Source organism: Diceros bicornis, chromosome 7 (assembly GCF_020826845.1).
Source record: "Diceros bicornis minor isolate mBicDic1 chromosome 7, mDicBic1.mat.cur, whole genome shotgun sequence".
NCBI lineage: Eukaryota > Metazoa > Chordata > Mammalia > Perissodactyla > Rhinocerotidae > Diceros > Diceros bicornis.
Genome location: NC_080746.1, coordinates 81,488,360 through 81,509,894, shown reverse-complemented (window position 1 = coordinate 81,509,894; position 21,535 = coordinate 81,488,360). Strand labels below are relative to the sequence as shown.

The 21,535-nt window shown below is 36.9% G+C and overlaps 1 protein-coding gene across 2 annotated transcripts in view; it reads right to left on the bottom strand.

The window, feature by feature from the left end:
• LUZP2 (leucine zipper protein 2) overlaps positions 1-21,535 on the bottom strand; it is a 439,170-nt gene that overhangs the window by 46,299 nt on the left and 371,336 nt on the right. For both annotated transcript variants that reach the window (XM_058546152.1, XM_058546153.1), the window contains one exon: positions 11,860-12,024. In XM_058546152.1, the coding sequence (XP_058402135.1) occupies positions 11,860-12,024 (165 nt within the window). The remainder of the gene's footprint in view (positions 1-11,859; positions 12,025-21,535) is intronic.

The following is a 21,535-nucleotide window of genomic DNA, read 5'->3' as shown; positions in this document are numbered from 1 at the left end:
ATTTAAATCCAACTCACAGTGCACTAAGGACGGATCAAGATGACAAACAATTCTCTGGTCTTTTATCAGTTCTAGTACAAAGAATATAATTACTTTCAGCAAATATAAGGATCTTGTGTTTCCTATTGCTTTCAGAAGTTCTTTTGTGGAAATTCTTTTGGTGAATGCTCGAATTATTTTCTTATTGTCAAACTCCACATAGAATTTTGTGATGGATCCTTCCCCAGAGATGGACATACAACAATATTTTAATAGAATAAATAAGTCTGAAACTAATTAATATTTAGTTTATTCTTATAACAACCTTTTGAGGAAAATGGTCTTATTATCCCCATGTTACTGGTGATGAACTGATTTTAAAAGTTGCTCCTGTTACACAGCTAATTGGTGGCAGGGTACAGATTCAAACACAGGCAGTTTACATTTAGAGTCTGTGCTCTTAAAGCCAAGATATGCTACATACCAGGTATCATGTTGTAACTTTAGCACATATACATTTTAGTTTACTAGGTTCATTGTTTTGTATTATTACAAAGGGTATTCACAAAGAAATTTACACAAAGGAACAATCACAGTTTCTAGTTCAATTTCTCAATAACTTATGTGCATTGAATAATTGGCAGTAGCCAGAATTTACAATTGGTCAGTTGAATACCAAATTCTGTGCTCTTACGTGTGTTTCTGGGTATCTGATAAGTAGTCACAGTTCCAACACAGACGTCCAGGACAATGACGTGAAAGAGAGGACCCGCATGCTCAGGGTACCCACCTAATGGAGCATGTTAATGCCTTAAAAGGACCGTTGGAAAGAAGCAAAGCTGTAACTGAAAAAGCATTGTTAGCTTTTCTCTACATGCACTATGATGCTATTTAGACAGAACGGATTAGAATCTAATACCATCTGTAAGAAGTTAGTTTTAGTATACTAGAAACTAGTGAATTCTAAGTGATTTTAATCTTATAGTGCATTTCATTTGCAAATTTAAATTTACTTGAATGTACATAAATTTACTAACTTTCTTTTGAATTTGTTTAATTTTAGTCTGTATCATCTTTCAGTATAATGATCATTTTTATTTTACTCCATTTTTTTGAAGCAATACTTCATTTCACTTCATGTTTCCTAACTTCATCTCTTTTGAGGAATTTTTTTCCCCCTCTGGGAATGGAGAAAAAGGAGGATACTACCAGGAGTGCTATAGAGGGAGTTTAGAAATTGGAGTTAGGTGTATGTGGCAGGGGGCAGATCAGGATTTTCCAAGTCACGTGTCTAGAGTGAGAGAAAGCTTCTCCAGAGTCAACTACTTCTAATTTTCAATGATAAACAAAGGCCATGGGGTATCATCCATCTCCATCTACATCAAAATTTCTCCCTACCTTCTTTCATCTTGACTAACATCTCTCCCATCTCAGAAGCTGGTATGTCTCTGCTCCATGTCCATATCCTCACCTTGTGACTGATTCATATTCCTTGATGCTTCATTGGGAATATTGAATCCTTAATACATATCTATAATTTTTGTCTCCAATACCTTTTTTCATTCTTCTCTTTCTCTCTTACTAAAAATGTGCTCAATCTCCTTCCATCCTACTAAGAAGTCCCCCATTACATTTGTCCACTCTCCTCCTCTTCATAGCTAATTTCCTTAAAAGAATCGTGTAGTCTTCTCACCTCCATTTCCCCACATATTCTGTGTCCCTTGCATTTCTCAAATTCATTCCCTCCTCTCCTTTCCCACTGCCGCTCTCTCATTGTTTCTTGCCAAGACTATGCTATCATTCTCCCAACAATTTGGTTTGCTTCTATGATCTTGTCCTCTCAATATTTCTCTCTGTATCACCATGGGAATTATCTTCTTAAAACTGTAATCTCATCAGGTTTCCCTTATTAAAAAACTTTTAGTAAATTCCTATTGGCTGCTAGATACAAAAATTAGTGAATGAATAATTCCTGGGAGAGGAAAATAAATACTGTGGACTTAAAATGATCATAGCAAGTTGATTAAATTCCTTATAGATGTCCTTTTCTTTTGCAAGTGTTATAAGGAAATATCTCTTGCAGATGGAGTTTTGGGGTCATGAATTTTTACTGCATCTAAAGAGACTAAAGAAACATCTAAAGAAAAGTTGAACAAGAATTTCTAACATCAAAGACAAAATATCCCCTAGATTGATAATCAATGGAGGGGTTATTGGGGTCTGTCTTACCTATAAATAGCTAAGTGGTAACTAGAAGCTAAACTAAGACATCTTTAAAATAATTTAATCTCTGTTACATTGGAGGCACCGTGCAAGTCACTACTTTATGATGAGTGTCCAAGAAATTCTAATTAAACTATAGGAAAAGGAACGGAATCAGTGTGGCGCAGTGGGAGGAGCGGGCATGTGCCCTCTTCCCCTCCACCACGAAGCCCAAGAGGAAGGCCAGCTCCACCAGAAGGGTGGTGAAGGAGGAGCCCAAGAGGGGATCAGAGACGTTGTCAGCAAAACCTGCTCCTGCAGAAATGGATAAGTCTTCAGACAGAAAAGTGCCAACAGTGGTCCTTGTCTCCCGTCTTATACAATCCGAGGAATATTTTTGGCAACTACTTTGTAAATGTAAGTTTTTTAGTAGTTCTAGAAACATTTTTAAGAAGGCGGGACTCACACCTCATCCCATTTTTTAAGTGTATATGCTTTTATTGTTTTTTTGTGAGGAAGATTAGCCCTGAGCTAACATCTGTGGTCAATCCTCCCCTTTTTGCTAAGGAAGATTGGCTCTGAGCTAACATCTATGCTCATGCTCCTCTATTTTATGTGGGACACTGCCACAGCATGGCTTGATAACCGGTGCATAAGTCCGTGCCTGGGATCCGAAGCTGTGAAACCTGGGCCACAGAAGCAGAGCGTGCGAACTTACCTGCTACTCCACCGGCCGGCCCCTGTAAATGCTTTTTTATAAGGCGTGAAATCATTTGCTGGCTCTTTATTTTTTGATACAACAGAAAATAGGGGATATTAAATATGGGAGGTTTTGATTGTCTTGAGTGTCAGCTTAACATTCCATGGATGGGGGAGCAGTTTTTATATCCTATAATACACAGCATACTAAATGGCAATTTGGAGTCACAGTCATGCATTTAATGTCTTGAACATTTTAAATTATTTCTATTTTCATGTTTTTTTTTTTTTTTTGTGAGGAAGACCAGCTCTGAGCTAACACCTATTGCCAATCCTCCTCCTTTTTTTTTTGTTCCCCGAAGCCCCAGTAGATAGTTGTATGTCATAGTTGCACATCCTTCTAGTTGCTGTATGTGGGACGCGGCCTCAGCATGGCCAGAGGAAGCAGTGTGTCAGTGCACGCCCGGAATCCGAACCCGGGCCGCCTGTAGCAGAGTGTGCGCGCTTAACGGCTAAGCCACGGGGCCGGCCCTCATGTTGTTTTTTCGTAGAATTGTTTCCTAAAGAAAGCCACTCCTTGGTCTTGGCTCTCTCTGTCAGAATTTCATGCACGCTGTAACATCTTTGGTGGTGTTAGTCCAATTTCCTTAGTAACTTTGTCAGTGTGCTGTGAAAGACTGAAAATTTGAGTATGTAGTATATATGATATTAAATTATGAATTAGTGGGATTTATGATATAACAGCTTATCATATCTTGAAGATATTAGTATTGATATCATCTTAAGGAAGATTTGCCTCCAAATTTTAGGCTGGAAAATCACTGGAATAACTGTTTAGGAAAGAATCACAACTACATGCCTTTTACATTTTCGGTGTATATATCAAGAATTGTGTACAAATGGAAATGTCTGTATACTGATCCTCAAAACAACCAATAAAATCTCAATTATGAAAGAGAAAAAAGAAAATTGAACCTGATGGGGCTTCTTTTGTGACACAGAAGATATTCACTAGTGATGTTGTCTCTGAATATCAATATGACTTCCTAGGTTTATGTAAGATAACATTTCCACCAGGAATGTTTTGTTCCTAATTTACTTTAATTTTAGAAGGATTAAAGGAATTATACCCTCATTTGCTAACAAGTGTCTTTAAAAGAAGTTCATAGAGATATTCAACTAATCAATTTCTCTAATATATGTATCAAAGAGGAAGAATAAACGAAAGCTTATAAGGATTTGGTCTCAGTCCATTCCAGGGTACAAACCTGCACACCAGTAATAAAAAGAAAACATCAAAAGAGTCCTGGTTGGTTCAATTTTTATATTTATGAGGTTAAATATATATGTTATAATTTATAAGTTTACAAATATTTATATGCATATATAATATGCATGTTCACAGAGTAACATGGAAAATATGATATATTTTTTAACTTCATAGCCACGTATTCACCGTATCTGCTGGGAAGTAATTAAACAAGCCATTAAGACCCTCTAGAACCAAAAATGAAACCCAAACAAAATTCCTTACATGTAATGTTATATTTTATAAAAATGTTTGAGACTTATGCCTTCCTGTTTATCTTCATAGTAACCTTGGATATATAAAGCTACAAAAGATATTTTTGTAGCAAGGAAAGAACACCAGTAGTTGGTAGATGTTACAGATAACTAAATGGTTAGCTGTTGGCAGGCATCTGATAGAAAAACATCTATTTAAAACCGATCACCTCTGGGCTAGTTGACAAATCTCTTCTAGAAGCAGGAAAGTAGGGGAATAGGGTAGGCTTACTTCTTAGGCTCCTTTCCTATTCCTATAGTAAGGATCTTAATAGTTCTCAACTTTGGCTATAAATTAGAATAATCTGAGAGTTTTGAATAATCCCTAAAATAGTCTGCACTTCTGCTGGACTGTATGAGAATTGTGAGTGTTGACACTCAGGAGTGAGTGAAGCTCCCAATGATTAAAAAATACAGCCTAGATGAGACACTTTGGTCGATGATGATACCAGGTGTACCGTTCTGAGAGTTCTTGGAAATTACTTTGCAACAGATTTTTGGCAGAAAAGAGGGAAATACAAATCCACCTTGCTTTAAACCTCCAGGCACCAAGCAGAATGCCATTTTCGCTTGGATGCCTTTAAGCTCCTGAATAGGGCGACTGTTGCCTGGTGCCCTAGAACGACTTTGGCATTTCTAACAAACTGGTGGAAAAAAACAAACAAATCATCCTTGTCCAATTAAGTAGATATCTCAGTTGTGACCTTTACCAATGTAAGCCGCAGCTAAATCCAAGGCAGTGAGTTGCATGAAAAAAAAAACAAAGACAGACAAGAAGATGGTAACTGCCTGGGGTGGGGATGAAATAATGTTTTCATAACACAATTTCATCATTTTTAGCTGCATTGTTTAACTGAATTGCTTCTCATTTCTGCTGTTTTATGACTTTCTCCTTTCTTTATGGCATTGACTATTATGATCACTGATATTAAACGTATTGTGAGGATTCATCCATACTTTCATGCTAAAAAACTGTAGTTGTACCTATTTGAATAGATGTATTCTATTCTCACATCTGAACAATAAAACAGGGTAAATAGTATTTGCTTTTGTTTTAATTAAAGTAACTTCCTACCAAAAACCTTCTTTAAATATTCTCAAAGTGTTATCCTTGTTTCCAGATATAGTACATATTTCATACATTTATTGACTGTTTCTCACTGTCAGACACTACTACATAAGCTGAAATCTGTTTATGAATTTTCTTATTTAATTTTCACAACAGCTCTGTAAGATTGGTGCTATTATTGTCTCCATTTTATACATGTCGAGGGTGAGTCTCAGAGTTAAGTAATTTGATCAAGGTCTCAAAATTAGGAAGTTATAAAAAAGATTTTTACTTAATCTGACTAGTGAATTTTAGCTCTCTTTTCTTTCTTTCTTTTTTTTTTTTTTTGGTGAGGAAGATCGGCCCTGAGATAACATCCGATGCCAATCCTCCTTTTTTTGCTGAGGAAGACTGGCCCTGGGCTAACATCCATGCCCATCTTCCTCTACTTTATATGGCATGGCTTGCCAAGCGGTGCTTCGGTGCACGCCCGGGATCCCAACTGGCGAACCCCGGGCCACCACAGCAGAGCGCGCGCACTTAACTGCTTGAACCACCAAGCAGGCCCCAAGCTATCTCTTTTCTTAAAAAATAATTTCCTTGTATTTACGGTCATTATACAGGATTTCTTGGATGTCGATGAAAAGTACAGCCTAATTACATAGACAGAAGTCCCCCTGGGCCCTCAAGGGTCTTAGTTGGACACTTGGAACAGAAACAGGAGTCTTTTCTGTCTTTTGGAGGTCTCTGCCCCCATGTAGTAATTGGTGAGTCTTAGGCCAGGAAACAGATGGCCCTGTGGAGAGGAAAGAGCACCCAGCAGTCCCCATGAGGCACATGGGCTGTGGAGGCATGGGGCAGACACTGGCCACATCCTCTCTCCACAGATCCCCGTCCCAGCAGAGGGATCAAGGCTGGGAGGAGTGAGACCCTGTCTGTTGAGCTGGGGTTCTTCTGCGTCCTGTCCTGCAGAGACATCAGCCCTGCGGAGGGGAGGAACCTGGGAACTGTCTCAGACTAATGTGCCAGGGCCCTGTGTCCGGCATTTTTCTTGCCTCGTTTAATCCTCCCAGACATGCTGAGAGGTAAATATCATCACCTCCAGCTAGAGTGAGTTCCAACTTTTAAACTCCATATCATGCAGCTGTAAACACTAACGACATTACTGTGTTAATAAATTCACATTTTTCACTCAGAAGTAGTAAATTTCTTGCTAATGTTTCCTGTTCTTCCTCCTACGTTTATATATTTTCTAAACTATATAAAGTCACATGTAATATTTTATAGTGAAATGAATATAATTAAGTAAAACAGTACAATGGATATATAAAAGTTATTAGTTTTTCAGAACATGCCATTAATTGAACAGATTTTTTTTAATATAATTATTTTGCCTTTTCTGAGCACTTACTAAGCATTTAGCTCTACCACACAGCAGTGGAAGACAAAAATAAATGAGTATGTTGATCATGTATTATCTAGGATGCCCAGTAGGCCTATCTTTAAGGCTTAACGTACATAGACACACACCTCATTAATATACACAGACAGGAGCATGTTATTCACTAACTCTGGGGGATAGGAGGACCCTGATTTGTAGTGTTTGCCAATTTCTCTGGTATAAATACTACCAGTTTCAATCTACCAATATGATACCACTGAACATGATGTTGGGAAGAGACATCAGTTGCACATCTTTGGTTTCCACCATATGGATCCAAAAGACACAATATCCTTAAGAGCAGAGATAATAATGTGGTGTAGCAGTTTGGTATGTACCACATTTGCTTTAGCATAATTTACTTCATTGTAAGTGTATATAATTAATGTTTAATAATGGCTGTGTTTAAGGGCTGGCTAGTAAAAGTCTGAAAATTTAACAATCAGCTTTTACAAGCTGATATGAGCCATCTCCAGCAGACCACTGGAGTATTCACCATTCTGGATACACACAATGACATGCATATTCTGTTTTTTGTACTGATAAAACAGGCATGGAAAAGTCATGTTTCTCAGCCAAAATATATAATGAAGAGCATCTCAACCAAAGATAATGGGCAGCAGTGCCCTCTTACCATAAATGTCCCACCGATTAGACTATACGTAAGACCATACTCAAGTTATTTCTCCTGTCTGGTGTCCACTGTGGCCCTCTTCTCTCTTTACTCTACACTGTCTCATCAGGCAATTTAATCTATTTCCAACATTTAATTGCCATCCGTGGTGATGATGCCAGATCCTTCATCTCCACTCGATGTCTTCCCTGAATTCCAGATTCGAATGTACAAATACCTATTGGAAATAGACCCTTGATTTTATGAAAGACGTCTAACACTTAGCATGTTGAGAAACAAACCAATCTGAGTTCTCCCTCGAGAGCTGCTCCTGCCTTTAGCATCACGGTGAATGAACACCAGCTCTGAGTGCTGTTCTGATTTCCTCCCTTCACGCATCCCACCTAGTCACGAGGACATTGCAGTTCTATGCGTCAGTTGCATCTGGAAGCCCATTGCCATTTCTGTACCATGGTCACTGTCATCTCCTGCATGGATCAGTGAGTAAACTGTCACTGGTTTGCTTCCTTCTACTCTAGTTAGAGTCATTTTATGCAAAATGCAAATCAGATCTCCTGGCTCATACCTTTGCTGTTCACCTCTCTGTTGAAACAATATTTTCCCCGTAATAAATATACAATTTCATAACAAAGACAAAACAAAGACATCACCTCACGTGCATTTGGATACAAGTATCTCCTTAGTCTTTATCTTTAATCAAAGCTATTTGGTATATGGAATTCCACATACAAAAAAAAAGTCCTGATCTACTACACACCCCTTGCATTTTTTTTCTTGTTTTCTCTTTACAAAGAATCAGACTGCACTCTTCAAAAGGTCAGGGTTGTGTCATTTCAAATGTGCATCCCCAGTGATGAGCACAGTCCTGGCACACAGATGGAAAACAATATAGTTAAATACTAAGCTCTTAATGAGCACTCACTAATATATATTTTGTAACTTCTAAATAAAGACAATATCCAACAAGAAGAGACACATAGCTATGGATTCAATGTTTGCATCCTCCAAAATTCATGTTGAAGCTCTAACCCCCGATATGATGGCATTAGGAGATAGGGCCTTCTGGAGGTAATTAGGTTTAGACGAAGTCACGAGGGTGGGGCCCTCAAGAACGGAAGCTGGCAGCACCTTGATCTTGGGCGTCACAGCCTCCAGAGCTGTGAGAAATGGATATCTGTTATTTGTCATCTAGTCTATGTCATTTTGTTAGAGCAGCCCGAGCTGACTAAAACAGAAATACAGCAAGTGTCATTTCAAATGAATTCTCGAGAAACATCGCTCTGGACACTGAGTAATGTAGAGCGAATCAGTGAGCTAAGCACAGTCATCTGCCTTAAGGAGACAGGAGTATGCAGCCATCACTGTATTCAAGGTATGGCCAAGAGCCATGGGGAATAAACACTGTGCTATCCAGGCACTGAGAATAGAAAAAATAGTTCTAACTGGGAGGGTAAGAAAAAGTCACTCAAATCAGAGAGAAGCAGCCATCACAACTATGGAGCTGCAGTGAAGGCAAGAAGGCTAACAGACCTGGCTGAGAGCCCTCAGCAGAAACTCAAGCTATAGGACTAAAAGATTATCCAAAAGACATGATCTGGAATTAAAACAAAAGGTAGGGGTCACCAATATGCAAATTATTTTTTAAGTTTTTCCCAGTAAATTCTTGTAATATTGAACTCTTTGTCTAATGAAGTCTGTGGCTAATGTGTCTAATGAAAATCCACAGTGAATATATGTGTATATTTACATACAATATTTATGTGTATGTATTTATATGTACACATATAGATACATACACATATACACACACATGTATGATGCAATAAAATTTTTGACTGCATTATCCAATTTCCGGAAGAAAAAAAATTAAAATAAAATGACATTAGGGGTGTTGTCTTTTTCCGGATGTTGGCTGAAAACTGCTTACTTGGATGTGTTTCACAGACTTCAGGAAAAACCAAATGCCCTTCCTTTTTCAAAGAAGAGTTGAAGATTAAGAGAAACAAATGAAAGCAGATGAGACCAGCCATATATCGTGGAAAACAAGAATTATCATTTCCAGCACTCCTGTAACAACACCACTCTGAGACAGGTACTGCGGAAACTGCAGCACCGAGAGGTTAAACGATGTCATTGTCTCCAACTCTCCGCCACGCACACCATCTCACTGCCGCTGTAATTAGCCAACACGGAAGACTCACCAGTTAAATGTCCTCATCTAAAAGTTACCTTTTTTGTATATAGAGGAAAATTATTCCATGACTGAAGAGATTGTTTCTCTTACACACACCCCTAATCACATTATATTATTCAGGATTTTTAAAACACTGTAAGGTGCCTGCATAGAGATTAAGCCTCAAGTATACATAAAATACAATTTCCATCACTATTGAAAAGATAAAGAATATGGGCAAAACATAAACACTAGAGAAGCTTTTAACGCTAATCTATAAAATAGAATGCCCTATAGCACGTCAACTTAGATTTATTGAAATTTATCTTAAACAATTGGATTTTTCTGTTATTGTTTTTTGAAAAAATGAGCAATCCCCAAACCAGGCTCATCAAAATGTTCCCTATCTTTTTCTGTGATACGCCAAGAGAAATAATGAAATATTTATTATTTATTTCAATGACAGGACAAACATTTATTGATAGTAAATCAGTTAAAGTAACAACCAGTAATTTCCTCCACACATTCAGGATCATAAGGAGCCTAGTTTTAATAACAGGCTTACATAAATGCATTTTGAGTTGGAGACAGCGTAATGTATCTGTTCAGTTACAAAGCTGCTTTGCCCAAAGTCATCAGGCTACATAAGGCTGGGCCTTTGCTCCTCCCTTCGACCAACACTAAGTGGAGGCAGCGTGTGGTTTCCTGGAAAGTGTGTGGGTAGCTGTGCACTGAACCAATGACCAGTCTCAATAAATTTACCCAGGACTTTTCCATAAACATAACGAACATATTATTATGCAACATTCTTCCCTGAGTTTGGTTAAGTAAAGAAACACTTTAGACCTACAGTTTTCAAAGAAGGGACAGGAAAATAAAGGAGAAAAATATTGGCCTGAAAATTTTGAGATCCTTCAGTACATCATAAAACCAAAAAGAATAATATGATAGAAATAGAAATACTATTTTAAATGATTTTTGACAAAGAAAATTGAGATTATACAGACTAATCTGTGCAGCCCGTGAATTGACTAGTTACAGATGAAAACAGAACATTAGAAGATTTATTTTGTTTTACTTACTTTTGACTCTATATCCTGAAAAGAGTATTTCACTAATCTACAGTTAGTCCACACCCCCAAAATCCAAATATAGGAAATCACAGAAATAAGCAGTAAGACGGCCTCAGACCTAATGTATCGTTAAGTATTTGCATCAGTGGCTCTCAGGTTTTCCTGGGCCAACCCCCAGAGATTTGCATTAGAAGTCTGGTGTCTAAGACACTCATTTTAATAGCAAATGATCCTAAGGAAAGTGATAGGAGAGCCAGCACTGTCAACATACTGCCTGAAACTAAACTCCTTTCTCTAATAACTATTTCACATTGTCAGGATTTGTTTAAACGTAGAGTCTGCAAATGGAAGGTTCTAAGGATTGAAACAAAAGCATCACTGACCTTCCCTTTGCCCTGTTTAAGTAGGGTTGGGGGGAAGGGGCGGGATTTGGATGAAGACAGACTTAAGTCAGTTGGTCTCAAAATCCCTTGGGGAACTTTTAAAAAATGCTGATGACTGGGGCCCCACCAGAAAGAATTTACTAGGTCTGGGGTGAGTGTCAGAATTGTTTCACAAAATGCAAGTGATGCTAATGTGCAGGCAGTGTTGAGAACTATGGACTTAAATTTTTAAATATGTATCCACTTTTGTAAGAATTATGGTTATACCGTAGAAGAAAGTATTTTCCGTATGAACGTCTGGTGTATACTGGAATGTAATACAAGATATTTTCTTTTAACTAATTGTAAAATAATAATAAAAATAATTACTATTATTTTAGGCTAATTTTAGAATATTATTTTCAAATAATTATTGTTATTATTATTTTACAATTAGATGATCCTGCCTAAGAAACAGCTCGCTCTCTACTAAAGAGAAGTTGTCTTCCAATGTTCTCCACGTGACCATGGAGACTTTACAAACTGGGTTACTATCTTCCATTTACTTCCTAAGCTTTTAATGAATTTGATATCTTACTTGGATCCACTCTGATGATCATACAGAATGAACTATAAAGACAGTACATTACTTGATTTGACTTTTCAAAGCACGGATAAAGAGTACCTGGCTTTGTGTGTCTGCATCTGGAATCTTAGTGTCAATTGTCCTGGGTGGAATTGACATCTGAGTTGGATTTGACCTGATGAGACTCAAAGGGGGAGGCTGAGCACGGAAAACAGTCGACAGGCAGAGCTGTACAGTCTCTTTCATTGCTTTCAGCTGTGACTCCTGAAAAAAAAAAAAAAAGAAACGATCACAATGTTTACATGTGGTTCTGGCCATCATTTATCTGATTAGATTCTCCCTTTCCTACACTCGCTCCCCACACAAATGTATTACAAGTGTTCAAATGTAATTGCCTAACTTAGGAATTCCATTATGACCCCCTGTTTAATGCACGTTCAGACTGTTTTTAGGAGCAAATGTGTTTCATGATGTTTTTTTTTTGTGAGGAAGATCAGCCCTGAGCTAATATCCGTGCTAATCCTCCTCTTTTTGCTGAGGAAGACCGGCTCTGAGCTAACATCTATTGCCAATCCTCCTTTTTTTTTTCCCCAAAGCCCCAGTAGATAGTTGTATGTCATAGTTGCACATCCTTCTAGTTGCTGTATGTGGGACGCCGCCTCAGCATGGCCGGAGAAGCGGTGCGTTGGTGCGTGCCCGGATCTGAACATAGGCCGCCAGTAGCAGAGCACGTGCACTTAACCGCTAAGCCACGGGGCCGGCCCCATGATGTATTTTGAACACTGAAATTCAGAGACATTTCTTACTTTTCTCCCTTGAATTGACATGATTTCAATCATGATAGTTTGCTGGGGAGAAAATATACTCTAGGGTCACTCCGAAGTAGAAATGTCTTTCTTACAAACCTGCCATCTTTTTACTAGTGTCAACCTCCATTCTTACAAATCGTTTGCCTAGCAATGTAGGCCCCTGTGTTTCTCAGATTAGCCTGTACCTCCGCTCAATTTCCCCAGATATAGGGAAAAATAAATTTGTTTCTGATAAAACTCTTATTTCCTCTGGGCCTTGTGACCTGGTAAAAGTGAATCTGATGTGATTGTAAATGATAATATGAACACTTGCTTATGTTAGCATAGGATATCACAATACTCCAAGAACTTTCACATGCAAGATATAATTTTATGCTTTCAAATGTTTGTGAAACTGGCGTTATTATTATTGTTTTACTATGAAGAAAAGAATGTTCAAGGTTTTCAGACTGGTTTATTTCTGGTTTACATCACAAGAGAGACAGAACTAACAGAAAACCATCTCTAACTTCCATCTAACCCTCAGCAGCCAGTGCTAAAAATATTTTTAAATGCTGATAAGGTAAAAAAAAAAATAATATAAAGTTGAGCACAGAGAGATACCCAGGTTCCAAAATGAAGAGAGTCATACAACTTTTGGGAAATCGCACGGTAATTCAGGAGTAATTTGGGCATGCGTATAGGCCCTCATAAGACAATGTCACATAAACATTCATTTTGAGTCATGAGATACGGCCTTTGGCCCAAGAGAGATGAGGAGAGAGATTAGGTACTGGGGCCAAGATCCCACGCACATGTGCAATTTACCCTTTTAGTGACCCCTGGATCCATGAAGCAGCAAGGGTGTCCTCTCTGCCTGACAAAGTGGTACACTCCCAATACAATGACTGCCTTTTATATACTCAGCCGGGAATACACTTCATCCAGCATCCTCTTGTTTCCTGTATCCTATAAAGTCCCCCTGGTCAATTTCTTGTGAGTAGTGACTAGACTTAGATCCTCCCCAAGGCCTTCCTCTGTGCTTCTACTCATATGTGGTATAGCATAAGATTTATCTTTAAGATGAGAGTTCTATTGCTAGCATATCAGTTTAAGAATTCTTTCGCTTTTGGTGGTGTCAAGAGATTTAAAGAAGAAAGTAGCAGTAAGAGCAGCAACTGGAAACATACAAGAACTAGGACAGACATGTATTTGCTTCTCGTTATTCTTATCCTGTCAGGTTGTCTAAGACAAAATAAGAATCTGATAAGAACTAGGATGGGAAGCATTAAGTGGACGGGAGGCAGCAAAGCTGAATGATGACATTTCGAAATTGGAGGTTTTTACTCAAAATAGTCCCTTTGATTTGCTTGCCCGAGTCCCTGGATGCTTGCCCTTCCCCCACTCCATTATTTTCTATGATTTAGCCTGTTTGTTTCCTTCATATAATTTATCACTAATTTTTAATTCATATATATATATACACGTATAAATTGCCCATTTTGTTCAGAACTGTGTATCCAGCACTTAACACAATCCTTGACACATTAGAAGGGACTTGACAAAAAGTTTTTTGGATAAATGACCTAAAACTTACGTGAAAATGTTGTTTCTGTATGTCAGGGAAGGAAACTGACAAGCTACATCAATAAAATGCAATGCAGTAAGCATTCAGTTTCCTCTTCCTACTGGTTATTTGTTACCATCTTGACCGACCCTTCCCTCCTCTCACCACAGAATAGGAGATCATGGTATAGGGTGCTGCGTCAGGAATGAAATAGTCCAGGTGGCAATTTAAGTATGTTTTCTGTTTTGCATATTACAGAGAGACAATGGAAATGGAGCTAATATGACAGGGTCAGGCAGGTTTTGGCCAGGACTCAAAGCTAATGCAGCTTTGAAATGTTGACTTCCCATGCTCAGATCATGCCAGGAGTAATGATGGTTACTGTATACATCGCATTCATATCTTGGATCTTAACACACGATATATCTAAAAGTTGGATCTATAACAGGCTTAAGGTATATGCTGCCATAATTCCTGATTAATGGCTGAGCCCAATGCTGAAAATAAATAGCAAACAGCATCAAGTTAATAGTGTCGAATATCAATTTTCAGTAAACACTGTTTAGGCAAGACCTTTTCTGATGAAACAATAAATGCGGTTGTGTGTAAATGTTACATTTTTAATTATCTGAACTTTGGTGTGATCATCTCATCTGTGTACCCAGGTCTCCTGAAGTCAGGATAATCTCAGATAACGGCATCAACATCACATAGACATAACTTCCAACTCCTCACCTTTGAAAGCCATGGTAATAAGCTGTCTTTGCTCTTATGTTTCAACCTATTCTTAATCGCTTAGCTTCTGATTTCATTTCTTTTTTGGACCACAAGCCTGCGACTTGGCCACCTATCTTAGATTCTGGCTCTATTCCTTGATTACATTGTAGGTTTTTCCTGCCAGAGACCACAGACTGCCGTGAGCAATGCTGCCCTAATTTGGTCAGCTTTCTACCAAAAAACGCCCCCAGCTTTCTAGTTAGATCCTCTAACTTAATAGAGCCTATGACTCACACTACTCAAGTTTGGCTTGACCCAGTTCCATGAGCAGGACCCAGACAATGACTTTATGCCATGACATCATTACATTTTCATTTATACTGCTGGCTGTAGCCTGTTTCAAAACTGCAGGCTACTGTTCACTTTGAAGTTCACTGGACCAAGATGTCACCTAATGAAACATGGTATCGACTGCATCAAGTATACTCTGCCCTAGATCTTACAACTATTCCCTCCTAAGCTCAGTCTTGTTTTTGTCCTGTCTTTCTTCTTCCCCCCACAAACCACTTTCACCATTTGCTTTGCCACATGATAGCAAATTGCAAACTCCCTAATAGCACCCTGCTTGTCACCATGTCCTTTATTTATAGCCCATCAAACATTCAAGCTCGGAGGCTTTACACTTGCTGTTTCCTCTGCCTGCAGAACCGTTTCTCCAAATATCTATATAGGAACTTCCACTTCTTAGCTCACATATTATCTTCTTGGAAACAAAGGCCCTGGTCAGCCTTTCAAGGAACATTCCTTCCTTAAAGTCTCCATCACGTTTCTTAAATTATGTCCTTTGCGTCCTTGTCTTCATTGCAAATTATCTTATTGTTTATATGTTTATTGTTTACCTACTTCTATTATAATGTAATTTCTTTGAGAGCCAGGACCTTTTTTGCAGCATCACCAGTTTCAAATGCAACAAATATTTGTTAATGTTAACTGTTAAATGATGTTAAATGAGTAAAGAAAGCAAACTCTCCAGAGGATATAGGCTGATGCCATTTTACATGAGAAAATAATGAAATATTTCTCATTTTATCCTGTATATTATATAAGAAAATTATTGTTTCATACATCAAAATACTAGTGCTTGTTCTATATAGTATGTAAATATTATTATTTACATATTATAATATATTATAATATATTAATGTGTGTGTGTGTGTGTATATATATATATATAAAATCTTAAGATGGTGGGAGATTTAGAAGGCAATTTTTTGTGTGTCTGTATGTACTTTTCCCAGAAAAATGCATTTTTTCTGGGAACAACAAGATGTACCTTGCAAAGACAACTGTGCCTCTAATTTCTCATCTTCTGACAAATAAAAATTCATCAGATGTTATTCATGTCTGTCTTCATTCGTTTACATGAAGATGTGAAGTCCTCAGAGAGATCTGGGGACAGTACCAGCTGCTGGCTTTGCAGAGACCATGAAGGGCTGTGAATCCTAAGGCCTTCCCCTTAACTTTATTTCTGCCATGAAATCGGCTCCATGAATCCCGGAAGGTCATTTAGTATGTTTGGCTGTCTGCTCTAGGTGATCTCTAAGACCCCTGTATGTAGGATGAATAGCACATTCATTAATTTATGAAGTTAGATCTTCATTGCTCTATTCAATCCAGTACTATTTATTATGCTCCTGCTATGTGCCAGACACACTGTGGCAAAAAGAGTTCTCGTTCTTTACTGCTTAGTCCTGGGAGTCTGTGTAGGTCGCCTACCATGTGTCATCTGTAATACAGATGTCCTAATGCATGCTTTCCTGGGCACCATTTTGTGAGGGTCAGATGCAATAAAATTTTTTTTAATATGAAAGCTTGCAAGATAGATCTCTATACCATAAAGCTGGTTGTACATTCCAGTAGCTGAGGCTAGCTATAATTCATAAGATATTGCCAAATAAATAATTGGTTGTTTGGAAAACCAAGGTTGATCCTTAGAATTTGAGATTATTGTTGTTTATATTGGGATAGTAAACTGAGACTTCTTTCATTAAATGTATCATGAGAACCAAGTCAGAGTGTGAAGATGTTGTTTTCATAATATTTACGAGGTACTTAAGGTTATTTGAAGCCCAGCTATAACATTCTTAGGAGCTAGACACCTGCAAGAGAGTAAAAACTCTCATATAAAGATGCTGGAGAGCAGTGAAGTGCAATTTCATTAAACTGTAGTTTTTATCCATTTTGAAGTGAGCTAGCATTTCTACCTGACTTTATAACCGCAGTTTATGAGCCTCACACGCATCATATATGAGACTTGTTGAAATCAACCTTCAGTAATACAAATTGCTTTTATAGTTCAATGGAGCAAAAGGAGTGACAAGATCCTGAAGGTTAAAGAGAGAAATTATTGTCACAGAGAGGCAGTCTCTGATCTCATTCACTAGTAATAATAATTATTATGCTTACTGTGTTCCATGTGCCAAGAACTCTCTTCAGTACTTTACTTTTTTGATGCATATAATTGTCTTAGCACTCTTATAAAGTAAATTTTATTCCATTTTGCAGTGAAGCATAAAGAGTTTGAGGGATTCGAACATGGTTATTCAGCGGAAGAGCTACGCTTTGAACACAGACCCACTGACTCGGGAGACCTTTATTTAAATGCCGCAACATATAGCCTCTCATCCTGTGTCCAGACTGTGGCATGGTGTGGGCTAGGTACATGGGAGGGGGTGGGGTAGAAATGGAGAGAAGGAAAGGATAAAATGGGTAAGACAAAAGAAGGAAAACTCTACATTACTCCTGAGTTCTGTGGCACAGGCCAAATTATAATTTGTCCATGAAGTATTATGTGACTACACCAGTCCATATAACCCGCAAGCACTTAAAATATACATCTTCATTCTCTGTGCTTCTGTGACCTCGTGGCTCCACATACAATTATTTCCTAATTGTTGGTGCCCAGCAAAATTGTGAGAGGCATGGAACCCAAGACCATGTATCATAAGTGTTTTCTGTTTCCCATAGCACTTGGCACATGGTGGTCATACAAAAGGCATCTCAAATCTATTTAGCCATTGACTGAATAAATGGATTATCTGAAGTCAGGAAAGAGATTTAATGTAAGGAAGAACATTCCAACAGTCAGATTTGTTAAAAACTCAGAGGACGCTGGGCTGCCTCAGGAGCGTGGGATTTCAATGTCTTTCTAGGACTTAAAACATGTTGCAGAGATTGTGGCAGGTATGTCAGAGAAAGGATTCAGAAAGAGACGGTCTAGTTGAACTTTAGTGTTATGTGTACCTCTGATATTCTGATTCCATCAATTTCCCTTTTTAAAAAGTCATATTATGTAGCATGAGTTGGATATGCTCAGAGATTAGCATAAATTCATATAAACCTTTTTTAAAAATTAAAAATAAAGCTGGAGGGCCGGTCCCCTGGCTTAGCGGTTAAGTGCGCGTACTCTGCTGCTGGTGGCCCGGGTTCAGAACCCCGGGCGCGCACCGACGCACCGCTTCTCCGGCCATGCTGAAGCCGCGTCCCACATACAGCAACTAGAAAGATGTGCAGCTATGACATACAACTATCTACTGGGACTTTGGGGAGAAAAATAAATAAATAAAGTCTTTAAAAAATAAATAAATAAATAAAGCTGGAATCTTGGTAAGATGAATTATATTTGACTTAATCTACAAAATAGCTGGCAGGCTTCCCTAGAACTATTAAATATTATATTAATTACCTGAATGAATATAAAATAAGACAATTACAAAGGAGTGAAGTTGTTACAATATCTAGTTATTCTTTCAAAAGCCACATTTTCCCCAAAGATTTAAACCTTAAGAAGGAATATCATTAGAATTCACAAAATGTCCTTACTAATTCCTCTGCTGCAACACTTTCTAGAGGTCCTGTTTGAAAAGTTAACTACATTACCTATGAAGAGGTTTTCATCATATATAAGTGCAGAAAATGCCTGTGTGAGACCCAAATCTCTGGGAGGTAGAATTTTAGCGTTCTCCTTCAAAACTACTGCACAGTAAGAGGGAGAGACCAGAAGCACTTCAAAATGAATCAGCCTTAAATGTTCCATCTCCTCTATTCTGTATCAAAACACCCATGGTTCAAATTGGTGGTTAGGAGGCAACCTCCTTTCATTACAAACTTGCTGAATGCATACAGTATATTATCGCCGAAGAAGTCTATGATGATCATCTTACTTGCTTATTTTTCTAAATAAAATGGTCACTAAACTGTGATCACAAAAACGGAAAGCCCTTGACAGCAGACTGAATACTTGCTTCATTTTCTAAAATAAATTTTGAAAAATATGGGGATATATAGAGAAAAACATAAATATAACAAATATTAGGTAAATATCAATCTAATTAAATGAATAAATCATTTTGATTGTATATTTGTTATATGTAATATAATATTTATATTATTTAATAAAACATTATATATGATATATGTAAATACGTATTTGTAATATATACATACTCATGTATTACATATATCTAATTCATGTATACAATGTGTATATTATATAATGCTGTATATAATGCATACAACATACATATATGTGCATGTGTGTGTGTATGAATTAAAGACTATCTATCTGTATCTATACTATTATTGGAGGATAAAACATTTGGGAAATAGTAGAAGTATTTGTAAGCACCTATAGTATTATATTTCCCTCTGTCTTTCCCCAAAGGCAATTGCATCCATGAATTTGATATGTATTTTTCTACTTTATCTATTTATACGATATGTAATCAAAACAAAGTATATTTTGTGTATTTGAATAATTGTTAAATACTATACATATAATTCTGAATTTTTTCACTTAACACTATATGTTATAATGTATCAATATTGAAACATTTATATTTGTTAATTAATATTAAATTTTGATTATAATTTGAAAATATTATAAAAATATATGAAATGTGTATATTAAATCTAACTGTAAGCATCTAAGTTATTTCCATTATTATTAATACAAATTTTGCTGTATTTAATGTCCTTATGCATGTTTCCAAGAACATATGGATAAGTACAAAGTCTAAGGCACACACATTTAAAAACTGATTTTAATAATTACACTCCCATCACTAGTATTATCATAATTTGGTATCATCAGACTTTCTAATTTTTACCAATCTGATGGTGTTGAGATGATGTCTTATTGTTTTTATTCACATTTCCATTTTTCTGGTGAGGTTAAGTGTCTTTTACTTTGTTAATAAATTGTATTGAAATATAGCAGATAATGAAAAAGTGAATGGGTCTTAAGAGTACGTTTTAAAATTTATATGCATTTTAAAGGAATATTGCTATATGCATACTGATTTAGGACCGTGATATCTTTCTCTTGGACTGATTCATAGGAGACCTCCTTCTTATTACTAGGAATTCTTTACTTCAAGTCTACTTTGAATGATATTCCTATTGATACGCAAGCTCACTTTGTGTTACTGTTTGCATGGTTTATCTTTTTTCTGCTATTCTTTTACTTACAGACTTCTTTTTTCTTTATATTTAAAGGTGTCTTTTGTATGAATCATAAAGTTTTGTTTAATATAATCCATATAATCTTATAATTTCAGCTTTGTACTTGGAATATTCTGACCATTTAAAAAATATAATTACTGACATACTTAAGTTGATATTAACCATTTTACCATTTTACTATTCATTTTCTATTTTAGCTCATCTTTTTTTTTTTTTTTTTGTGAGGTAGATTAGCCCTGAGCTAACACCCCTTGCCAATCTTCTTTTTGATGAGGAAGATTGGCCCTGATCTAACATCTGTGCCCATCTTCCTCTATTTTATATGTGGGACACCTGCCACAGCATGGCCTGATGAGAGGTTCATAGGTCCGCGCCTGGAATTGGAACCCACGAACCCCGGGCCACTGAAGCAGAGCACGCAAACTTAACCACTGTGCAACCAGGGCAGCTCCTAGCTCATCTTTTTTATATCCAACAATTTGACTATAATGTGGTTACCTTTGTATTTTACCTGCTTGTGGATTATTTATATTTTTGAATCTGTGGTTTATGTTTTTCAAAGCTTTGGAAAATTTTTAGCCATTATCTCTACAAACATTGCTTCTGCTTGGCACTCCTTCTGGGACAACAATTGTAAATGTTTTAGAAATTTTGAAATTGTCTCATACATTTTTTATTCTCTTTCTGTTTACTTTCATTTGTACTTTCTATACATTAGTATATGTATTTGATATTAATTTTCCCTTCACTTCACTAGTCTTCAGCTCTACAATGTCCAATCATCCAATCTGATATTAAATACATCAGTTAAATTCTTGATTTACTGTATAATATTTTTATAATTCTAGAATATCTACTTGATTTGTTATTATAGAATCCAAGTCTAGTGAAAATTCTATCCTTTTATCTGTTTTGTTTATTTTTTCTTCTATTGCTATATATATTATATATTTTTTATTTTAAAAATATAATATACTATTGTATATGTATGTGTATATATATGTATATATAAATCATAGTTGTTAAATTTTGAGTATTTATTTTCTGACTCCCATATCTGAATCAGCTCCAGGTCTGCTTCTCTTGTTTTCCTTCTTCATATCGATCAGATTGCATGTTCTTTCCACATGGCTAGAAATATTTTTATTACATGCCAGATATTGTGTATAAATGAATCAAA